Source organism: Equus asinus, chromosome 10 (assembly GCF_041296235.1).
Source record: "Equus asinus isolate D_3611 breed Donkey chromosome 10, EquAss-T2T_v2, whole genome shotgun sequence".
Lineage (NCBI taxonomy): Eukaryota > Metazoa > Chordata > Mammalia > Perissodactyla > Equidae > Equus > Equus asinus.
Window position 1 is genome coordinate 19106213 of NC_091799.1, and position 20771 is coordinate 19126983.

Here is a 20771-nt window from a genome sequence, read left to right on the forward strand (position 1 = left end):
ATTTCAGAGGTTTTCAAAAGAAAATCTGTCTATGCAATCTGTTAATTGTCATTCGGTTAATAACTGTTTAAATATCCAAACTACACAGCAGCTTCCTATTAAAAAAAATTAAACTATGGGGTTTATGCAAGCAAACAAACACGGAGTGCCACTCCCGGGCTGGGCTGGACTTTTCTGACTTGCCTGTTCACCTTAAAACAATGGAGGCCGGGAGAAACCCACCCACGTGGCAGCTTAGCCCGGAGGGGAGGACAAAGAACGGCAGTTCTCCACTCCTATGAGCGCCAGAGGTTTGAGCACCGTCAGACAGCTCTCGGTGGAAAAGGGCAGAAGCCATGTTATAAATTGCGTTTTCAGAGGTCTGCGCTGCTCAGCAAAAAATTAGCTTCCGAAGTTTTAATTGGTCCACCTAAAATAAATCCTTTTAATGAGTGAATTAACCGATTCAGGACACAAACATGGAAAAATCAAAGAAAGCAAATGTCGTGAGCAGTTTGTTTTTAAAAAATTGACCCCTGAAGGGCTGTTCCCTTGTTGGTTCATGACCCGGGAGTGGAGTGTTCCCCAGCCTCTGCAGGGGCCGCCCACAGTGCCTACCAGTGGACGGAACTGCCAGACAAAGGACTGTATCCGAAGCCATTATGGATTTCAAGAACTAGATCGTAAAGGTTACTCTTCAGATGTAGTTACATCGTAGGTCTGCAGCTACAAGTTGCATACATACAAATACATGTAGCTCGAGCATTTACACATGGAAAGTCACAGGTACACTCAAACTAGTACACGTAACCTTTTCATTTTTATACTAAGTGACAGACTTTTTCAAATCCTAGGTGTGTAAATTATAATAGGACAAGCAGTAATTGACTTTTAAACTCCACCCACTGCGAGGGCTACAATTAATCTGTTTTCAGCCTAAGAACTGCTGCTCTGCAAAGTTCATAACTTGTAGGCTCTTTTCTCCAGTCCAATTAAGACCTAAGAGTCTCTCTAAAAGGGAACTGCACAGAATTTACTCTCCATCTCCCGTTTCACAGGGAGTAGTGGCCAACACCTGATCGTCCAAGGGCAAGCTGCTCCAGATCAGAGAGGACACCAAATGCTCGCACATGAGAGAGCCTTCTGGCAACACAACCAGAAACTATGCTCAGAGATGAAGATAAAAGCAATTCTTGTGCAGTGATCCAAAAAATAGCATCTCTCTTTTTTTTTTCAAAATTACCTGTTTTAATAAAGTAGACACACTGTGCTAACTGAACCATTGAATTATCTGCAAAAATGATGAATCAAAACAATAGTTTGCAAAAATAAATGACTAACCTCTGATTAAAATGTCTGTCCTCATTAAATCCAAATAAAAGGTACAATATCTCTTTAAAAAAATGTAGCCTGAAGAAAGGAGCAATCCCTCAGCAGCGATAGAGAGCCTGGCGTCCTCCCATAAGATGGGGACATCTATGGAAGCTGTTTAATCTGCTCTCTCAGACCCTGGGAAAGGCCGCCTTCGATGGGCGGTGTGTCCCGTGGCCGCTGTGCAGGCCTTCAAGCCCGGGGGCCCTCGGCCTGGCAGCGAGCTCTGAAGCAGGGACTTCATGATGTGCTCCGTGGGTGGTATGACTTTCATGCTCCCTTAAACTAGCCCCGGCTCATAGCCATGTTAGGATTCTGGGGTAAGGAAAGGGGCCCTCTTTTTTTTTTTATTTTTCCCTTGCTAAAGGATCCTTGGATGGGAGGGGTGGGAAGGAAAGAGCCACAAACCAAAAGGCAAAGAAGAAAGAAGTCACGTTGTTTAGATGATTGAGCACAGATATGATCCTTTCTTAATCAGAGCTGATTCGATGAGATGGGCAAAGGAAACGTGGAGGCTGATTTAAATGTTGAGAAGTTCTCTTTAAAACTGTTTTACTCAGTAGCAAACTACATCTCAAGCAATTACTTATTTCTGAACTAGGAAAGAGGTTTGCCTTGTATTACGCCAAGAGGTCCCCTGAACGGGGTAGGGGCCCTCCAGATGTGAGCTCCCTTCTGGCTCTGCCTTAGTGGACCAGCTGCCCCATCCCTGACTGCATTTTTAGGTGGGTTGGGGGGGGTCAAACCATAGGGAGAATATGACGAGTGCTTCCTAGAATAATAGGAAGCACTTGGCTGGAACAGCAGTATTTGTGATAGCCATACCACCTACCATTTTGGGGGTGCCCACCCAACACTGGGCACTTCATGTACATTATCTCTAATCCTCAAAATTGCAGAAGAGAAAATGGACTGAAATGTTACATAAACTGTCCAAAGTCATGCAGCTGGAAAGGGTGGAAACAAAAGGGTGGATCTCAAGAATCTACTGAACAACAAACACCACTGAGCGCCTCCTGCGGGCCAGGTCCCGGGCCAGGTGCTAGGCACATACCTGTGAAGGAGACATCATTGCCCCAGCCTCCCAGAACGGACCCTGAACTCCAGCGGAGAACTGTGCACTGAACAAGATGTTATAACCAAGACAGACGGCCTTTCTTAGAATTGGGAAACCAATCAGATGGCCACAGTTTACAAGAAGCATAAACAGCTAAGAAGCTTACAGCCAAAGCATCTGCCCATTTGGACCTACAAAAGGCACGACCACCTCTGGCTGAATAAGGGTGAGTGAGGACTGCGTAATTCATGGACCAAAGGACCCTCTGACAGGAGTGACACTGGCGTTTTGTGAGCACAGGGCATATTTAAGGTAAACACATGAGGCAATGGAACATAAAGACGGGTGCCTTTACTGCCTGTAGGTAGCGAGCGATTAAATACTTCTAAGTGTGTCACCAGAAGCGATGCTCCAGGCCAACGAGGCAAGCTCTGCTCTCTCATTCAAAATTATGGATGTTGGCTCACCAGTGGATCATGAGATCGCTCATGCTATAAAACAAGTCAGGCGTGAGAAAGCGCTCTCTAACAAAGGATCTCAACCTTGGAGGAGAGCTCCGCATCACTCATTGTCTTAGAGACAATCGAAAGACAAATCTGAGGCATAAGGAGCCTCGTTCTCTGGGACACGTGATAAATATATTCCATCCAAACTCTAAGCTGGAGCGCCGGAGGTGTTTGTTTTTTTTTTGTTTTTTTTTTAACATAAACAAGTTAGGACCATCATTGGCCATTAATAAAAGGAGGGTAAAAAGCATTGGGTATTCAGGACACAAGCACCATATGCATGACAATGGATGGGTTCGGGTGTCTGTCACAGGAAAGGTGGCTTCATTGTTCTGAAACAGACCAGAGTTACTTTTGTCCTAATGTTAGCAGTTAAGCGCATTCGTTCTGACATTCTGACAAAAGGGAGGGTGCTCATGTTGTGTGATAGATAAAGGGTAACTTTCGATCTCCTCACCGAATCTATGTGGCTGTCCACCTGCTCCCCAGGTTCTGTCAACACCCACATCTCTACTCACTGAGCCATCAAGAGTTTCAACACGCTACCCTGGAGCCTGACCTCTGTGACTGTTGTGGTCAGGGAGCGAGCCTGGAGTCCGGGGCTCAGCCACAGGGGCAGCAGGAGGACTCGGGGAGCTGGAAGCAGGCAGGAGGGGAAGCTGAGGCTGTGTGCTGATGGGAGCGCACGGGTCTGGACGGGCGCAGTAACCTCTGGCTTGGTTTCGGCAGAGGCTGGCATCTTAGGAGGCCCGATCTAGGGAAAGAAGCTACAAAGCAGGGTGACAATAAAGTGACTGTCAGTTCAAAGAGGAGCCTGGTCGTGGGCAGAGTCCAGCAGAGCTGGGGCACCGGGAGAGGAACACCTCGGGGACAGTCCCAATAAGTGAAATGGTGGGTTTGGGCCACCCACTGTCACCACAGGGCTAAGAGAAGACCATGGCAAGGGGACATCCAGGTGCCCAGAGCTGTCCCACACACGGTCTAAGCTAGACCAGTGGTGGGCCCACATCCTGATGGGAAGGAGGGTCCTTGAGGTTCCTGGAATCGTCTCTTTCCTGGCTGGAAAAGGATCTGAGAAGGGGCTGTGGAATAAGCACAATCATAGCGAGACACCTGCAGCACTGTCTACGTACCAGGCACAACTCTAACCCTCACCACGAACACTGCCATCTCCACTTCACAGGTAAGGAAACCAAGGCACAGACAGGTTAAGTTTCTTGCCTAAGGTCACTCAGCTTTCTGCGAGGGGGCTGTGTGCTCAGCCCTTCACTGTTCTGCCCAGCAACGGCCAACACCCACTACTGGAGACGCCCTGTGGATTAGGGGGGTTGTCATCAATCAAGCATCAAAAGCCTCACTCTGACGGGGTCCCAGAGATGACGGTCTGGGGAATTATCTGAGATTTAAAGGACACTGAGACCTAACACACCAAGTTGGTCCTAGCAGGATTCACGCCAGGTGAGTGTGCCATGTTCAACCTCCACGTGCCCAAGGGGGGGAAAGGGTCACACACAAGCCAAAGCAGCATCCTCCACACAGTGACTTGGAGCTTAGAGTCTGGACTCAGAGAGACCTGGGATCAAATCTCAGCCCTCCTGCTTACTGGAACTGTAACTTTGGGCAAGTCACAATCTCTCAAGACCTCAGTTTTTTCCACCTGCAAAATAAAAATATTTATAAAGACAGGATATTTATAAGAGACATTTATTTTACAAGGCTTGAGCATGGGGCTCAGAAACACTGGCAGCTGTGCTGTGTCTATAAAATAGAGATGATAATAGTCATGGCATAAACCCTAAAGGTTTTCTGTGAGGTTTTCTTGGTAAGGATTTGTTGGGATTAAATGACAAAACGCATGCAAAGTGCTTACTACAGAGTCTTATACTCAGTAAGCGCTGGAGGAAGGTTACGTATTACTAAAATAAATTAATATAATCCATTTTAATAAAAGCAAAAACAACTTCACCTCCCTGAATGTGTTTAAATTAAAGAAGTTCCCTTAATTATATCATTTTTCCCTCTCAGCTGATACTCTATTATTGCGAGAGAGATAGAGATACAAAAGAAACAAAAGGCTAATTTGATAGAAGCTGCCCCCAGGCAGGAGTGTTTGGTAAACCAGGCTACTTTATTCACCCCAGAGAAAAACCTCTGAAGAAGTGCAAAGAGCAGACAAAGAGCTGGGATTAAGCGTGTTCCCGTTTTTGTCAGCATTTCTCCGGATAGGCCTGCAGAAAGGACCCTGCGGCTGGCCCACAATCATGCCGCCTACCAGGAAGGGAATTAGGATGGGCAAATGGGGGGCAGATTTCTGCTTACAAACCAGACAAAGAAGATGGACACACACGGGGGAAAGGTGTCAGAAAGTTGGTTTTTCTCTAATTGTTCCTGCGTTCGGGAACTTTACAGTCAAGGCAGTGTTTGGAGGGAAAGTCTGTGAAAGTCCAGGGGCAACAATTGTATAGTGGAGGGTAACAGGTCCCCAGTCTGCAAAGCACACAAGGCTCCCTCCCACAGAGCCTCAGGCCTGGAGGGGCATCATCACGGCTACCCTAGATGCTAGACAATGGCTGACACATAGGAAGCTTCCAATTAATATCAGCTGAATTACTGTTACGTTTAAATCACTGACGTTATTGCAATTACTGATATTGAGAGATGCGGGAATTTGCATCCAGAAAGGCTTTGTGCCTTGCCTGGGGTTACTGGGCTAGGGAGTGGGAGAACCAGGGCCTGAACCCAGCTTTTCTGGCTCCTGTGCTGGTGCCCCCACCGGCCCTCACTCTCAGATTGTAGAGGGGGATGTGGGCCACCAAACCACGGCCGCCTCAACTCTGCCGTGCTTAAAAGCCAACGAGAGAAGGAGAGCACAGCGGGAGCGTGGCCACCCTTTTAAGAGTACGGAAGTATCTGTCACCTAATAATATTTTTATTTTTCATGATGACGAAACTGGAAAAAGTCTTAACTTTCTCCTACCCGTGGAGCACAGGGAAAGCAGAAATGAATGCCTGGAGCAGAAAGCCGCACTTCTCCTCCAAAAAAACCAAAAGCACATTGGAAGATTTTATAGAAGGTGCTGGCTCGCTCTGCCAAGTGCCTCCCTCCTTCTTGCCCCCACACCATCACTCTGCCACCTTCCCGGGAAAGGGCTCGTGGGCTGCTTGCCACAGAAAGTCGCCCACTTCTAAGTGACGATGTGTGACAGCATATCCTGGCTTCCAGGGGGTGCCGAGCTGAGCCAGGCCAGAGAGCCTGGATCACAAGTTTCTTTGGACTGAGGAAGAAATTTTCGCTGAGCACTCAGAGCGTTCTGATTCCGGAGAAGTCACCTTATATATGAAATTATGTAAGGGGCACAGGGCTAAGGAGATGAAGACCATGCTGGGCACGAGCCAGTGTCCTGAGTGATAATTCTCAGCAAATCTTTGGGCTCCAACTCTGATCACAGCCCCGGAAGGGAGATGAACATGGAGAGAAACTGACATTCCTTCACTGCTTCTTGTTTTACAGAATGTTCTTATAGACCCTGGATCCTCATGACAAGCCTGGGAAGGGAGTGCATTATTTTACAGGTATGAATAACTAGCGTTGAGTGACTTCCCCAAGGTAACATAACGCAGGGCCTTTGCACAGGTCTAGCAGGGGAGCTAGTCACACATTTTGTGCATTGCACAACCTGTGCGGCCATTCACGGTGACTCTGTGTGATGGCCAGACTGCTTCTGACTCCAAATGCCATCAGTCACATGCTGAACCTTCTTCCACGGGCTTCCCATTGTCCTCGGGAGGGAATACGGGGCCCGGCACATGGCAGCTCTCAGTGCCTCCTGAATGAACAGAGGAGTAAACAATCCTTCTCTTCGCCTTCAATTACATCCTCCTTGATTCAAAATGATTGAAGGCAGCCTCCATCCTCTCTAAACATAGTCTCTTCTGGCTCAAGGTGCTCACAGGTGAAATCTCTCCCACACAGAGTGGTGTGGGAGTAAAGCAGGAAGGGAACAGCCCCACCTGGAAGGGAATCAGAAGAGCTTTGTGGAAGAAGCAGTTTGGGAACAGGCCTTCGAAGATGGCGAGAAGAGAGGAGGAGAAGGTAAGGCAGTTTGGGCCACTGGGCTGCAGGGGCAAATGCAGAGAGAAACACAAAGGTGAGGACACAGGACTGACGCAAACTGGTGGGCACAGGTGAAGAGAAAGGGCGAGAAGACACCGGACAGGTGGAGAGTGGCCACCGACAGCCTCAACGCTGGGCAGGTGAGGTATGAATTAATACAGCGGGCAGTGGGCAGCGGGCTGGGTCGGGCATGAAGGTTTGATCTGAGGAGCTGTGCTTTGGGGAGATGAGTCTGCCACCTGGGCAACTGGACGGAGGCTAGATAAGCCAGGTCCAGGAAGACAGCCAAGTAGGAGGGAAGCACCGACGCCTGGTATCTGCCAGGCCGGGCCCAGCCAGCCTCATAAGAGGGGACGCAGGAGACTGAAGAGAGGACCACCCTTGACGCTCAGCTCCAGGTGACTCGCTGGGGAACTAGATGTGGCTATGGACTGAACCCGTAGTAAGATGATCCGGAGCCCAGCTGAGGGGTCTCGGGGTCTAGATCTCTCTGTGAAAGCCTAGAGGAGGCCCTCGCAGCGAGGAACACCTCCGGGAGGCGAGGCACGCGTTCCCCAGGCGCCCGCCCGCACACGCTGTTCATTAACTTCGGTGACACGGCGAGCACGCGGATGTATAAAAGCACATCCAATTAGCCAGGCCTACATGGATATTTGCACTCTTAAATCTTTTGCATTTCGAAAGGGTTAAAGCTTATTATTAGCATATAATTTACAGTCCTTTCTCCCAGGAAAGGAATAATGCACAGTAAATGCCACATTCATTTTAATAATACATGTTACAGTCTGTGCCCAACATCTGCACAAAGGTAAAGGAGACAGATTTTTTTGACATGTCCCACTCTGCCATCTAAACACAGGCTTTTTGTTTCTTAAGTGACGGAAGGTTTAATCAAGAAAGCAGGCAATTCATCAATCGAAACAAGGCAGCGTGCGTGCGCCTGACAGCACACACATGGCTGTGTACAGAGCAAACCTGGCCACCTGTCAACGGTACCTTTTACATCAGGATATACAAATACACTACGCGATCAATTCCCCATCCGCTCCCATTCATTTCTTCTCTTTCTTATATTTTTCTTTGTACTCGATTTTGTTGTCAGGGCAAGAATAGATGGATAGACAAGGGGACGCAACGGCTGTTAGAGGTGATGATAAAAACGTATATGCCTTTAAAATGACTTATTTCCTCCTTGATTTGAGCACCATTATTATAAATATTTTTTCACTTCATTCAGGAATTCTCCCCATATGCTATTATCTGTGGCTGCACCAAACCGATCCTTGCTATCCTCCCACACACTCGTCCACCACCTCTCCAACCAATCTTGGTGATTATGAAAATCCTCAGTGGAGGATAAAGGGATCCAGGAGTCTGAAATACAAGGCCGTGAACGCCACATGAACATGTCCACTGAAGACAAAGGCCACGGGGGTACCTGTGAACGAGAGGCTGACTAGCATCGTTGCTCAGAGGCTGCCACTGGAAGACAGCAGCTTTCCCTCATTCGGGGTTATCAGGAACATAATCAACCTACGCACGAGCTGACACCCCCCCCCAAATATGGAGAACAGAGAACCTTGGGCACACACATGCAGAATGCGGATGCAAATTCTGCAGCATGACACCATGAACACACGAGGAGCAGCTGTTGGCTAGGACACCTGACACAGAAAAGCACAGCATTTCTCGAGCACCCTATTGGGTGAGTCTTTTAGCCTTCGTTTTCCAACCCAATGTTTTAGGATCATTAAAGTATTAAGTTGATTTTCGCATTTTCCAGGTGAGGTTCTTTTCCTAATTAAAAGACAGAAATAACGCAATCCCTACGATTGAAAGGAAAATACGTTTATAATTGGTTGGTAGACTGCAGATGAGTTTTTAAATGATCATACTGTAAAAATATACAGATTTTTTTTTCATAATAAGACGCAGAGCTGGTGGCAGAAATTTTATCCAATTGGATGAAATAGATAAATCATGAATTTCATAATACTGATAATTAAATGTCCATCTTCCAATTTAAATGAGGACTAGATTAAAACTGCATGGAGAAGGCTGATACTCAGAAATCATTAATTATTTTTAATTGCTTTGTGCTTTCCTGGTCTGATGTCAGAGTTACACGGCTTGTACGCGGTTCTGTGTTTCAGATAAAATCGTCCTTTTCTCCATACGCGTGTTGTGTGCCAGAGTGATGAGCCGATGGACTCAGGCTTGTCCACGCTCACACATGCTTCCTGGTGTCAAACATCTTGAAAGGGAACTGGTTTTTAAGAGGGAACAGCTGTGGAGGCCAAAAAGATGGCTTTTCCAGCAATCAAAAAGAAAACTGAAAAAAAACGAAAAAAAACAAAAAAGCTGAAGGCAGGGTGACCACACCCCGCAGTCTGCCGGGAGGGCTCCAGGGTATGGCTTTTGTCCTGTTACAACGGTGTGCCCCTTTCCTTCTCGAAAGTGACGGTGTGCACAGTCAATTACAGGGTCAGCCTAATGCTGATGGAGAAATGAAGATGTCAGCAAGGCAGTCCGCCTGTGTACTAAAAGGAGAAGAAACTGAGCCCCTGGCTGCCTGCACCTGTGAGCTTCATGGTATTTCTGCACTGTGGCTCGTCCTGAGTTCATGGGCTGCTGGAGACTTTTGGTTTATTACATGCCAGTTTTAATATGCATCTGCTTAATTTTACTATCTTACACTACTGTGTCAATTTTTTCCAAAGGGAGAAAAATAAGTTATCTTTGGTAAAAATTCTTCACTTGGAGGTATAAATCAGTTCATAACAAGAAGAAAAACACAATAGCACAGGGTGGTTTCCCATGCCTCCTGTCACCTGTTCATTAAGTAAAACCTGCCAGAAGACGGACAAGAGCCATTCTGTGGTTAGAAACAGCAATCCTGGGCACCTCTGGGCTGAGCCGCTCCTGACAGGGAGCCTTGGGCCAGGTGAGAGCCTCAGGTTGGACCGGAGGTAGGGGAGCCACTCTTTCCTGACACCCCCCAAGGTCTCCAGCCCCTAAGGTACATGACGCCCAGCACAACATCTCATTCAACTTGCAAACATTTTAGGGATTCAGACATGAGTGAACCCCCCACCCCATACACGGGCATACAGGCTGTTCTTATCAAATTCACCGCAAAGAGGCTGTTCTGTGGTCCGCAGCATCTTACAGGGCCCTCTTTATGAGGACGAATTCAGGACCAGGAAGAGTTAGCTTCTTCCCAGGCATTCGCTTGTTTCCATCTCATCCAGAGACTGCCCCGACTCAGACACAGACCTAGACGCCCCTTCCTGCGAGACCGCCCACAGCTGCCCTCTACGTTTCCAGCCTGGATTTCCCTTCACTCTTATTTTGTCATTTCCATTTTCATGTCATTACATGTATTTTGGGAATTACTTTAAATAGTTCTGGAATAGGTGGCGTAGAAAGGAATGAATGGTCAGACATCTAAACTTCTAAAAAAAATTCTAAGGAAAAAAATAAGGTAGGAGGCTATCATCAGGGACTAAAATAGAAGACTTTTCAAGGGGAAAGAAGATATTCTTAAAAAGAAAACTAACAGCCACGAAGATGCCTGATGAGGAAACATAGCGGGGGTTGGGAGTAGAATCTAGAGAAATCAACATGGCCCTGAAGAGGCCCTCCCAGGAGGAAAGATCTGGAAGGCACACAACTAAGGGGTGGACACCAGCTAGACCATCACCAGAAAGCACGGAGCCCATAGCTGGCATTTATCAAAAGCAAGAATAACTTCAAAAGCGGTCTGCTAACCCTAATGTGCACAGCTAACAGAGTGAGCCGAGCCGGGCACCCACCCTTTTATTTCCATCTCCTCTTTCAAGGAAAATCACCCTCAAACCCTAAAGAGTAGAATAACATAGTGATGGGGGATTTGAGGAGCAAAAATGGTGAGGAGAGGCCTCGAGCAGTCAGGGGCTTCCAGGCTCAGTCGGCGTCTGGAGGGCCCATGGACCATGAAAGATGGGGTTGGAACTGCAGGTGGTGGTCGCTGAGGAAGGTCAGTGGACAGGAGGTTCCAGGGAACCGGACAACAGAGAAAAATCATCTTCTCAAAAAGGCACACGGAGAAAATTATTGATCTGTGGCCTGGAACTGATTTCCAGTAGAATCCGAAAGCATATTATGAGTCAGGAGGCCTGTGAGCATTCAGACAAAACAAGGCGATCGCTGGGGCCAGTGAGGCTTACCAAGGACACGCCAGATTAACGTCAAGTCTACGTTTCTACTACAAAAGCGACACCCGCTATCATAGAAAACTGAGACACTGCAAAGAAGGAAGAAAGAAGAAAAGAGCAGTGGAAGCCACAGTAAAGACCTTGGCCTGGACCTTTTCAGACCTTTGGACATACTTTTTAAAATGAGATCACATTGCACATTCTGGTTGTCACTTAACAATATTCATGCACATCTTTTTTATCTAAATCGTCATTTTTGGATGCTTGAAAAATTAAGGCCATTGTATGGATGTTTCATAATTAAACCACTTGCCTTTGTCTGAGACTTTTAGGATAGCTCCCCCCCTCCTTTTTTTGTGTGAGGAAGATTGGCCCTGAGCTAACATCTGTGCCCATCTTCCTCTATTTTGTATGTGGGACACCAACACAGCATGGCTTGATGAATGGTGTGTAGGTCCAGGCCTGGGATCTGAACCTATGAACCCCAGGCCACCAAAGCAGAGCACGCAAACTTAACCACTACACCACGAGGCCACCCCCACCCCCCTTTCTGGAGCATTACTTTTAAAAAACAGCAGAGCTCATCCTTGTGGATAAATGTTTTTGCACATCTGTAAGTATTTTCTAGGAGAAATTCCTGGAGGGGGAAGGGTGAGGATCGAAGGTGTGCTTCCTGGCCGTTCTGACTCGGGTACAAGGTGACAGAGCAAGGGACACAGCTCTCAGGATGTCAGCACTGAGTCAGAAGTTCCTGACCCCACTTCTGTGTGCAAGACAGAACTCTTGGCTGGACTGTGGAGAACAGTGGGCACATTCTGACTGATGGAATAAGCACAGTATCCCAAATGGCTGGATGGGTATGAACGTACAGAGAGACAGACTCCAGGAGAACAAGGAACAGAATAGGCTGGTAGGAGGTGGTGGCCCCAGACACTGGGGGTATTCGAGCAGCAAATCAGGATGATCACCTGCCCCAGAGGTCACAGAGGGTGTTCCTGGGCAAGGTAGACACTGGGCTAAACGCTTCTCTTCCTCCCTCCCTCCCTTCCATAAACATTTCAGGAGCACCTCCGTGTGTGAGGACAGAGCTACACGCTGTCTCCACTGGGTTCTCCAGTGGCTCTGAGCAGCCTCTCTCCCCCTGCAGGCATGACAGAGACGAACTATCTGAGTGAAAGGTACCGGAGAAGGGATATATTAACAGGTATGCCCCTGGGAAAACATTTAAAAGTAAATATCACTTTAATAACCACACATACAAATTAAATGTGGGCTGCTTTTTAAATTTCTCATTCCATTTTTTGGAAATATACTCATCCTAGGAAGGGACTGCAAACTAGGAAAGCAGTAATCGAATGCTTTCAGGAACGAACCAGAGCACACCAGGAGACTGCCCCAAAAGCTTAGCCCCTGAAGCCTGCAGTGAGCGTGTGCCCAAGTCCATTCAGAAGGAGAAGAGTTTGATGATTCATTTCATTATCAGCAGAGCTCCAGCTAGCGTGGCATCCAGCACCGGGCAAGGGCTAGGGCCTGGGGCACACTCTGCCTTGACTGTTGTTGGAATGAACCATCAAAACCTTAACTTCGCAGTACCAAACTGAGATGTGCCACTCAGCGCCAAGTACTGATGGTAGAGGGGAGGGGGCGGTCTCTGCGCCCTTCCAGCCAGAGCGGCTCACAGGCAGGCTGCCGGTGGGTGGGCGGGCAGGCTTCCCAGTACACCCCGGCTGCCCAGTGCTGAGCTTGCAGGCTTCATGGAGCCGGTGGGTCCTGCGAGATATTTCTGGCAGCATCACAACAAAGCCGGCTTGGACCCTGGCGGAGCAATTTGTGCCTGCAGCCTCGGAGGAGGCCTGAGCTGCCTGCTGCCATGGGCTGCAGCCTCAACTACCTCTGTTTGGAAGATAAAATCTAAGCAACGGGCCACTTACATAAACGTAACAGGAAGTTTCTGAATGGCCTCCCCTGTGTCTTGAGGCTGTTACCTCGGCGTTGCTAAACCAGCAGCTGAAATGAACCCAGACAACACCTCATCAAAGCCGTGGGGCGAGGAAGCAGCGGTCCAGAGGCAGACAGGAACATTCCTGCCAAACCAGAGGAGGTTTCACTCTGTGGGCCCTTTTCCGCAGAAACGCCAACAGCTGGGAAAGCCATCAGAGAACCCAGGTAAGGGGGAGGTGGACGAACCCCCGGGGCTGGAGAAAGATTTGCAAGCTGGAGGAAAGCAGTCATCTGCTCTGACTGAGCTCTCCTTACGTGCATTAGGGATGGGGTCGCCCTGCTGGGTTTCACAGGCCTGTTTTTGCACCACTCTGCCACTAAGCATCTGGGGAAATATTCAGCTTTTCTACAAAATAGGTCATCTTTCCACACTTGTTATGCTCCTTGTCGACTCTGCTGAAACAGCCGCAGCACAAAAGAAACTCTCCCAGGAGATGCTTTTCTCAGACAACGTGTTCCCTCTACCTTTCGGGAGCCTGGCTCCTGGAGTGTGGCCAAGGACGCGGGCTTTAAGAACATCCGTCTTCTGCCCTTCCCCCAGCAGGAGTGCCACCCAGAAATGGAACAACTGGCTTTTGCTTATACTTCCAAACCTATTAGGGAGTGATCATAACAAGAGAAACTAATACTGACAAGAATTATACCATTGTTCTATTTCGTCTATTTAGTAACCTGAAGTTGCAATTTTTAGAAAAAAAAGATTACCTTTTAAATAACCGATTCATTATGGTACATGAATGAATGCCATGTTCCCGTGTTCAAAATGTCACTCACCATTAAGGGCGTGCACGGGTAAGTGGCACCGATTTGCCACTTCCCCCTTACGTACAAACACCCCCGACCGGAGGCCCGGTATAATCGGAGGCCAGTTTGTGGGTTTCCGTGCCTCTTAGCAAGTCACCTGCACGGCCAGGCACCTAATGAATCTCAGTTCTGTAATAAGGCTCATAAGTTCTCCCCTCCCTGGGCAAAGGTGAAAGGGAACTGGGACTGGCGAAGGTCCTGCCAAGGTAACACTGTCCATTTCAAGGCTGCGTTCAGAAATCACAGACTCACACGATGGGGGTGTGAGGGGAGACCGCCAGTGTAACTTCTGGCCAGAAACCAGGCTTTGGGAAATGAGAGGTGAGGACAGACCTGGATACGGGAGCGCGAGGGGACGGGGCCTCAGTCCCCCTGGGAACCCAGCCCTGGATCTGGCAGGTGAACAACGCAGTGACTATTCTCTGGAAACCTCCCTTCAAGCTTGTGAAATCCACACATTGTTTTTCATCATTAGTTTCCAAACATGCTGAGTATTTGGCCCTTCTCTAAGCGCGGCGGTGACACAAAGGAGAGGGAAGGCCTGGTGCCTGCAGGGAACAGGCCCCTTGCAGGGAAAGAAAGAGAGGTAAGACAGACAGGTGCCGTTAGAAGCCTGGAAGCACGCAGAGGGAGGCGGTGCCCGGGTCGCAGACGCGGTGGCTGGCCCTTAGCAGCGGCCCCACCTACCTGAGATGGCATACAGGTTGGAGTGCTGGTACTCATAGTCGGCGCGCGTGCTGTTCCTGCCTCGGAAGGTAGCAGGCAGCGTTAGAGAGATGTGCCTGAGAAAGAGACAGGAGAAAAAGGAGGTTACAGTGTGCATGAGCGTTCCCCAAGGCACAGAAAGCACCTGGCCCCTCGACAGCCCACGGGAGCACGGAGCAGGAGGAGTGCCCGCTAATCCTGGTGAGCAGGACTTCCCCAGCAGCTCGAGTCCCCTCAAGGAATTCAAAAGTTTCCAGAAATCAGCACCCACCTTTTTCCATACCAGGAAGGACATCCAAGAGGAAGAAAGGGTTTCCCAAGCCTTATGGCACGTCCAAGGTGCTTTAAGGAGATGGGCAATTCAGTCCAGACTCTGCCCACTGGGCAAAATACACCAGTGGGACCAGAACACTCAAGCTCTGAAAATGAGCCTGGGTTTGTCCCGCCATCTTGGTTCCATTATCCATCCAATGACTTCCATACCTGTCCCGGAGGGCCGCTGAGGACAGCAGCACAGAAAGCACTTTGTGAAGGAGGGTGTTGGGTATTATCATTGCCATGTGGGTCCAGGAAAGTGCTGACCACTGAGAATCAGAATGGCACATTCCTCTGAATTGCCATGTCTGTGTGTTCCCCTCGGGTGGGAAGCACATACTAGGTACTGAGGAAAGCGTCTCCGCTCAGTCCAGTGCTGTCTCTTACAGCGCAGGTGTTGGGCCTTAAAGTCCACAATGCACACAGCATTGAGTGAGCATTCCATCAAAAGCAAATCACCACTTGGTGTGGTCATCAGCTGCCCACAGCAAATGCAGAAAAGTAAGATTGAAATAACGGGAAAAGTATTTAAGACTCAACAGGTCTGGGAGGAAAAACAAAAATCCCTCTTCTTGGCATGACTGGGGGTGGTTTGAAACAACTCTGTAGCCTGAGCTTTGACTACACTCAGTCATTTCCAGAAGGGAAGAGACCAGGGGACGGAGCGCTTATTACATAAAGAAAGCTTTAAGGTTTACATGTCACCTTTTTCACACAACAAAGGCACGACCTCCTTGAATGATTCTTGCATGTACAGACTCCTGGGAGGAAATGTTCTCCAGGCAGAGCCTCTTCCCACAGAGCCAGAGTGAGCAGGGGCCTCCGGGGATGAGACGGGAGCCAAGGGCTGGGTTTGTGCTCGGTTTGCCGGCACAGAGCGAGCACGGACCGCAAACACCTGTGCACTGATGCAGTGGGCTTTCCTGAGCACCGATTGTGAGCTCAGGGCTGCGGGGGGACCAGCAGACACAGCACATGGAGAAGTATCCATAGGGCCCTCTGACGTGCTGCAGTGACCTTGCATGGTCTGCTCATTGCTGATGCTACCTAAGGATGTGCAGGTGGGCTCCCTGAAGAAGCTCGCAGATTACAGGGAAGAAGGTGCAGGAACAAATCACTGGGTACCATGACATGTGCTCAGAGAACGAAATCAGGCGCTGAGTGAACATGAAAGGAAAGAACCACACTTTCTGATTAAGGGGACGGGGCTTCCAGTGACACTTTCTCAGAGGAGGACGTGAGTGTTAAAGGAGTAAGAGGGACTCACCAGGGAGTCAGGGCAAGCCAACGCTCTGGTGCGGGGTTAACGGTACACATGGGAAAAGATGCTGGAAAGGCAGGCGGCTGGCCTGCAAAGGACGCCAAATGCCACACCGAGAGGTCTGGGTTCTATCCCCTGGGATGAAGGTTCCCAACTCTGTTCCACACATCACAGCACAGACAGAAGAGGCAGAGCCACCCGGGAAATTGCTAACGATACAGATTCACGGCCCTGACCCTGGGGAGGCTGGTTCCATGGGCCTGGGGGCTAGCCCAGAAATCTATTTCTAACAAGCTCCAGCAGTGACTCTGAAGACTGGCCAGGGCTGGGAGGCCGGAGAGGGTGCGGAGCAGCTGCAGAAGGCTTTACAGCCATTGATCAATGCTCTGACCACAGCACTCAGTCAATGGAGCCGAGCAAACAGAAGAATGAATTATCGACTGTGGTTGTGGTTGAGCAGAGCTACAATGATGACAGGTGACCCTGCAGAGAGTGCTCGCCGTGCACTGCGCCCTGGGGTATGCAGATCTCACGAATTCACTTTGGGCTCCTCACATGGCCCTGATGAGGCAGGTACAGGCCCTGGTGACACGGCATGCAGGGCCCAGTGCGAAATGAAAACGTGGGGCCCTGGGTCAAATATGGTTAAGAATTTCAAGTCAATGACAGCAGAGCATTAAACCAAGCATGGGGCCCTTCTGAGCACGGGGCTCTGTGGGACTGTACTGGTTGCACATCCAGGAAGCTGGCCGGGGCCAGGTGCCGTTACTGCACCCACTGGACCAAGGAGGGGACTGCCAGGAGCCGGGGGAAGAAGTGTGCTTCAGGCCCACCACACCCTAAGATTTCTAAGCTTTGAAAGCCCTAAAAAGGTACAGCCAACCCAACCAAGGACACCAAACATCTGGGCTGGGTGGTAGCTCCTCTGGGGGCTGGAGGCATTCGGGAAGGTTCAGGAGGAGGCAGGGTGTTAGATGGGCAGGCACGGATGACAGCAAAGAGGCCAACCTGAACCAGAGGACAAAACGGGGCCAACCCAGCCATTCAGTGGTCAGAGGTCAGGCAGGGCCCCTGCTGTGGCAGAGCTCACCTTGCAGCAGGGGGACATGAAAATGTCCACAAGGTTACGGGAACCAAGAGTAGCTTACAAATGCAATCACGCACAGAAAGCAGGAAGCACTGGTGGGGGGAGTGATGCTCCTGGAGGCTTCCCTGAGGAAGAGCCGGGTGGGTGGAGAAGCGAGGATGGGCAGGCCACGGGGTGTGCCAGGGAGGAGCAGCAGTGCCTGAGGCTCTGCGGCCAGCCTCCTAAGCAGCAGGAATTCTGGGAGGGCAGGCCTGGAAGAAGGCCAGGGTGGCCAGAGCCTGAAGGCCAGAGAGAGGGCGAGGGACCAGGCTGAACAGGGGCCACAGCACTCAGCACCCTGCGTGAGTTCTGATTTTATCCTGAAGGACAGGCTTCTTTTAAGAAGAGACGTGACAAGATGCAATTTGTAATTTTAAAAGAGTGCCTCCCCGTGGGAAAGTGAGATGCTATGGTAGATGGGAAGGGGGCAGCAAATGATGATGGAGATTATCATGAAACTGCAAACAGTTACTTAGCACCTACTGTGTGCAGACCCTTAACAATTCCTGTCGAATGACCTGCTGCAACCCTCGAAATGAGCAGTTTCGGGAAAATTCTATGGCACACAGGGCTTAAAAAAGATGTATATACAAACCAGAGAAATCAAGGTGCTGGCTCCCTAGCTGCCCCACACCCGCCATGGACATCCTGGGCTGAACTTTCTTGCCTCTCCCGGCGTCACAGTTTGCCTGGCCGACCACTCTGCAACTCTCCCTCCCCTGGCCTGTTCTCTTTCTTCCTCACAGATGTTCCTCTCTGGCTCCTCCTTCAACTTTTTAAAGGTTGCCGTTTGCAAGGGTTCTGGTTTAGCTCTCTCCTCACTTCACACACTTTCCCTGGACAACCTAATTCACATCCATCCGTACGGTTTTAGCCGTCCTCACACACCAGCGCACCTCTCCTGTCTCCCTCTCTTGTCACTGCTGACTTCTCCCTCCACCAGGAGGAGCGAAAGGCTTGTGAATCTCTGAACATGCCATGTTTTTTCATGCCTGATTCTTTATCCACGCTGCTCTCGCTTCCTAGAATCTCCATTTCTCCTTTACCTACTCTCCAAACTCCTATTCATCCTTCAAGACCCCACCTAAGAATCCTCTCTTTTGTTGAAACTTCCCTGGACTTGTCCCAGGCTAGACTCAGTGCCTGTATGTCCTATCTCACTCCAGTTATCACACTATGCTGTATTCATCCAATAGAAGCCTGTCTCCCTAACATGACTGTGACCTCCTCGAGAGCTGGGTCAAATCTCATCCATTATGTACCCCACTTTCTTGGACAATTTCCACCCTAGAACATACAATTTCCGAACACCGGTTGACCAAATCAAGTGTTGAACCTAGTCTATTATGTACATGAACTGCGGTTGCCTCCATTGTTTCATTTCTGCATGTATTTTTTTTCCGTTACATCAAGGGGTCTCCGGGAAACTCCTTACACTATGCACCCTACTCCTCTCCGTGACAGGAAACAGGTATGACGTAAGAAATCAGTGGTGGCAGCAACCAGGAATTTACAAGGGGGGAAAAAAAGAAAGCTTCTGATCTCATGCAACAGACAATGTGTGGCTGATGCAATGAATATGAAATTAAAAGCGAATTTAAGTCACAGGCCTGCCTATGTCTTTCACAGAGTAATTGCTCAATAGGAATCTGTTGGATTGAAATCAAGTTACCAAACACGCCAGCTGCAGTGGCTGATGCGAGAGCGAGTGTGCGGAGCATTCCGAGAGCAGGAGTGGGAAAGACCCTGACCAGAGGGAGCCTCAGGGAGAAGAGCTCCCCACGCTGCAAACAGCCTCTTCTGCTGGACACAGGAAGGAGGGGACACGTGACAGGAGGAAGAAGAGGCACACCAAGGCCTCCTGTGAATTGAGAATGGGCAGTCTGGGCCGAGGGGAAAGATCACCTGTGGTTAAATCGAAAGATGCCACCTGCTGATGGAGAAGTGGCCCCGGGGCGCTGCCGCCTCAGATTAGGTGAAAGTGACGGGCAGGCAGGACCGCTCTGCAATCAGCTGAGTCTCAGAGCGAAATGAGATTCAGTTCCCGGCAGCTGGTGGAGACCCGCCTGCCAGGCACGGGGCTGGGTTCCTTTCCCTCCACCGCCCTGCCTAACCCTCCCAGCAGCCTTTCCAGGTAGGAACCATCCATTATTTTCATTTAACAGAACAGAAAACCGAGGCCTTCAGAGATGAGGCAGCAGGACTTAACAGAAAGGTTAGTGCATGCGTCCCCTGCAGGTTACCGTGACCACCTTAAGTTACCCTGACGTACCTTCTTGAGGCACACTGAATGAGACTGCTCAACCAGGAATGCAGGGTCCATCCCGAAGACCCTTTCGAAACCAATGATGCCAGGGACTCAACACCTCTGCCACTTACTAGTTTGGTGACCCTGACAGGTCATGGTTCCTGTAATATGGTATAAAGGGAAAAGCAACGGACAACCGATGGCCCGACCACGTACCCAGGGAGGCAGAGCCGTTGTAGTGGTTAAGGGCACTGACCTCAGAGTCCACCCAAAACGGGTTCACATCCCAGTGCCACCTGGAGCCGGGTGCCCTTCCCTGAGGGTGTGTTGCCTCGTAGTGCACAGCTCACTACAATGCAGGCAGAGCAGACAGCGCAGAACCAGGCGTGTGGTGAGCACGCACAAGGATAAAATTCCTATTACAGTTCCATGCGGAACTCCTATTCTGATTCTCCCTGTTCCCGCCATCCCTGGCATTATTTTAGAGTCCTGCTCACGAGGGCCTCCGTACAGAGCCATTACAAAACCCACTGGTGGGGCCGGCCCCGTGGCCGAGTGGTTAAGTTCCTGCACTCTGCTTCAGCGGCCCCAGGGTTTCACCGGTTCAGATCCTGGGCGCAGACATGGCACCACTCATGAGGCCATGCTGAGGTGGGTCCCACAGAAGGATCCACAACTAAAAATACAATTATGTACTGGGGGTTTCAGGGAAAATAAGAAGGAAAAAAAAAAGATTGCCAATAGATGTTAGCTCAGGTACCAATCTTTTTTTTTTTTTTGAGGAAGATTAGCCCTGAGCTAACATCTGCTGCCAATCCTCCTCTTTTTGCTGAGGAAGCCTGGCCCTGAGCTAACATCTGTGCCCATCTTCCTCCACTTTATATGTGGGACGCCTACAACAGCATGGCTTGCCAAGCGGTGCCATGTCTGCACCTGGGATCCGAACCTGCGAAACCCGGGCTACCGAAGCAGAATGTGCACACTTAACTGCTGCGCCACCGGCCAGCCCCTCAGGTACCAATCTTAAAAAAAATAAAAAAATTAAAACAAAAAGAAATCAGACACTTAAAAAAACCCACTGGCGCCTT

The 20771-nt window shown here is 49.6% G+C and overlaps 1 protein-coding gene and 1 long non-coding RNA gene across 10 annotated transcripts in view; one reads left to right on the forward strand and one right to left on the reverse strand.

The window, feature by feature from the left end:
• MVB12B (multivesicular body subunit 12B) overlaps window positions 1-20771 on the reverse strand; it is a 188909-nt gene that overhangs the window by 62227 nt on the left and 105911 nt on the right. For all 5 annotated transcript variants that reach the window (XM_070518744.1, XM_044778753.2, XM_070518742.1 and 2 more), the window contains exon 7: window positions 14716-14810. In XM_070518744.1, the coding sequence (XP_070374845.1) occupies window positions 14716-14810 (95 nt within the window). The remainder of the gene's footprint in view (window positions 1-14715; window positions 14811-20771) is intronic.
• LOC139046337 (uncharacterized) overlaps window positions 13251-20771 on the forward strand; it is a 31140-nt gene continuing 23619 nt past the window's right edge. For 3 of the 5 annotated variants that reach the window (XR_011506221.1, XR_011506225.1, XR_011506224.1), the window contains exons 1-2: window positions 13251-13389; window positions 19065-20697. This is a non-coding gene — a long non-coding RNA (uncharacterized lncRNA). The remainder of the gene's footprint in view (window positions 13390-19064; window positions 20698-20771) is intronic. The other 2 variants (XR_011506222.1, XR_011506223.1) reach the window with 2 other exon arrangements.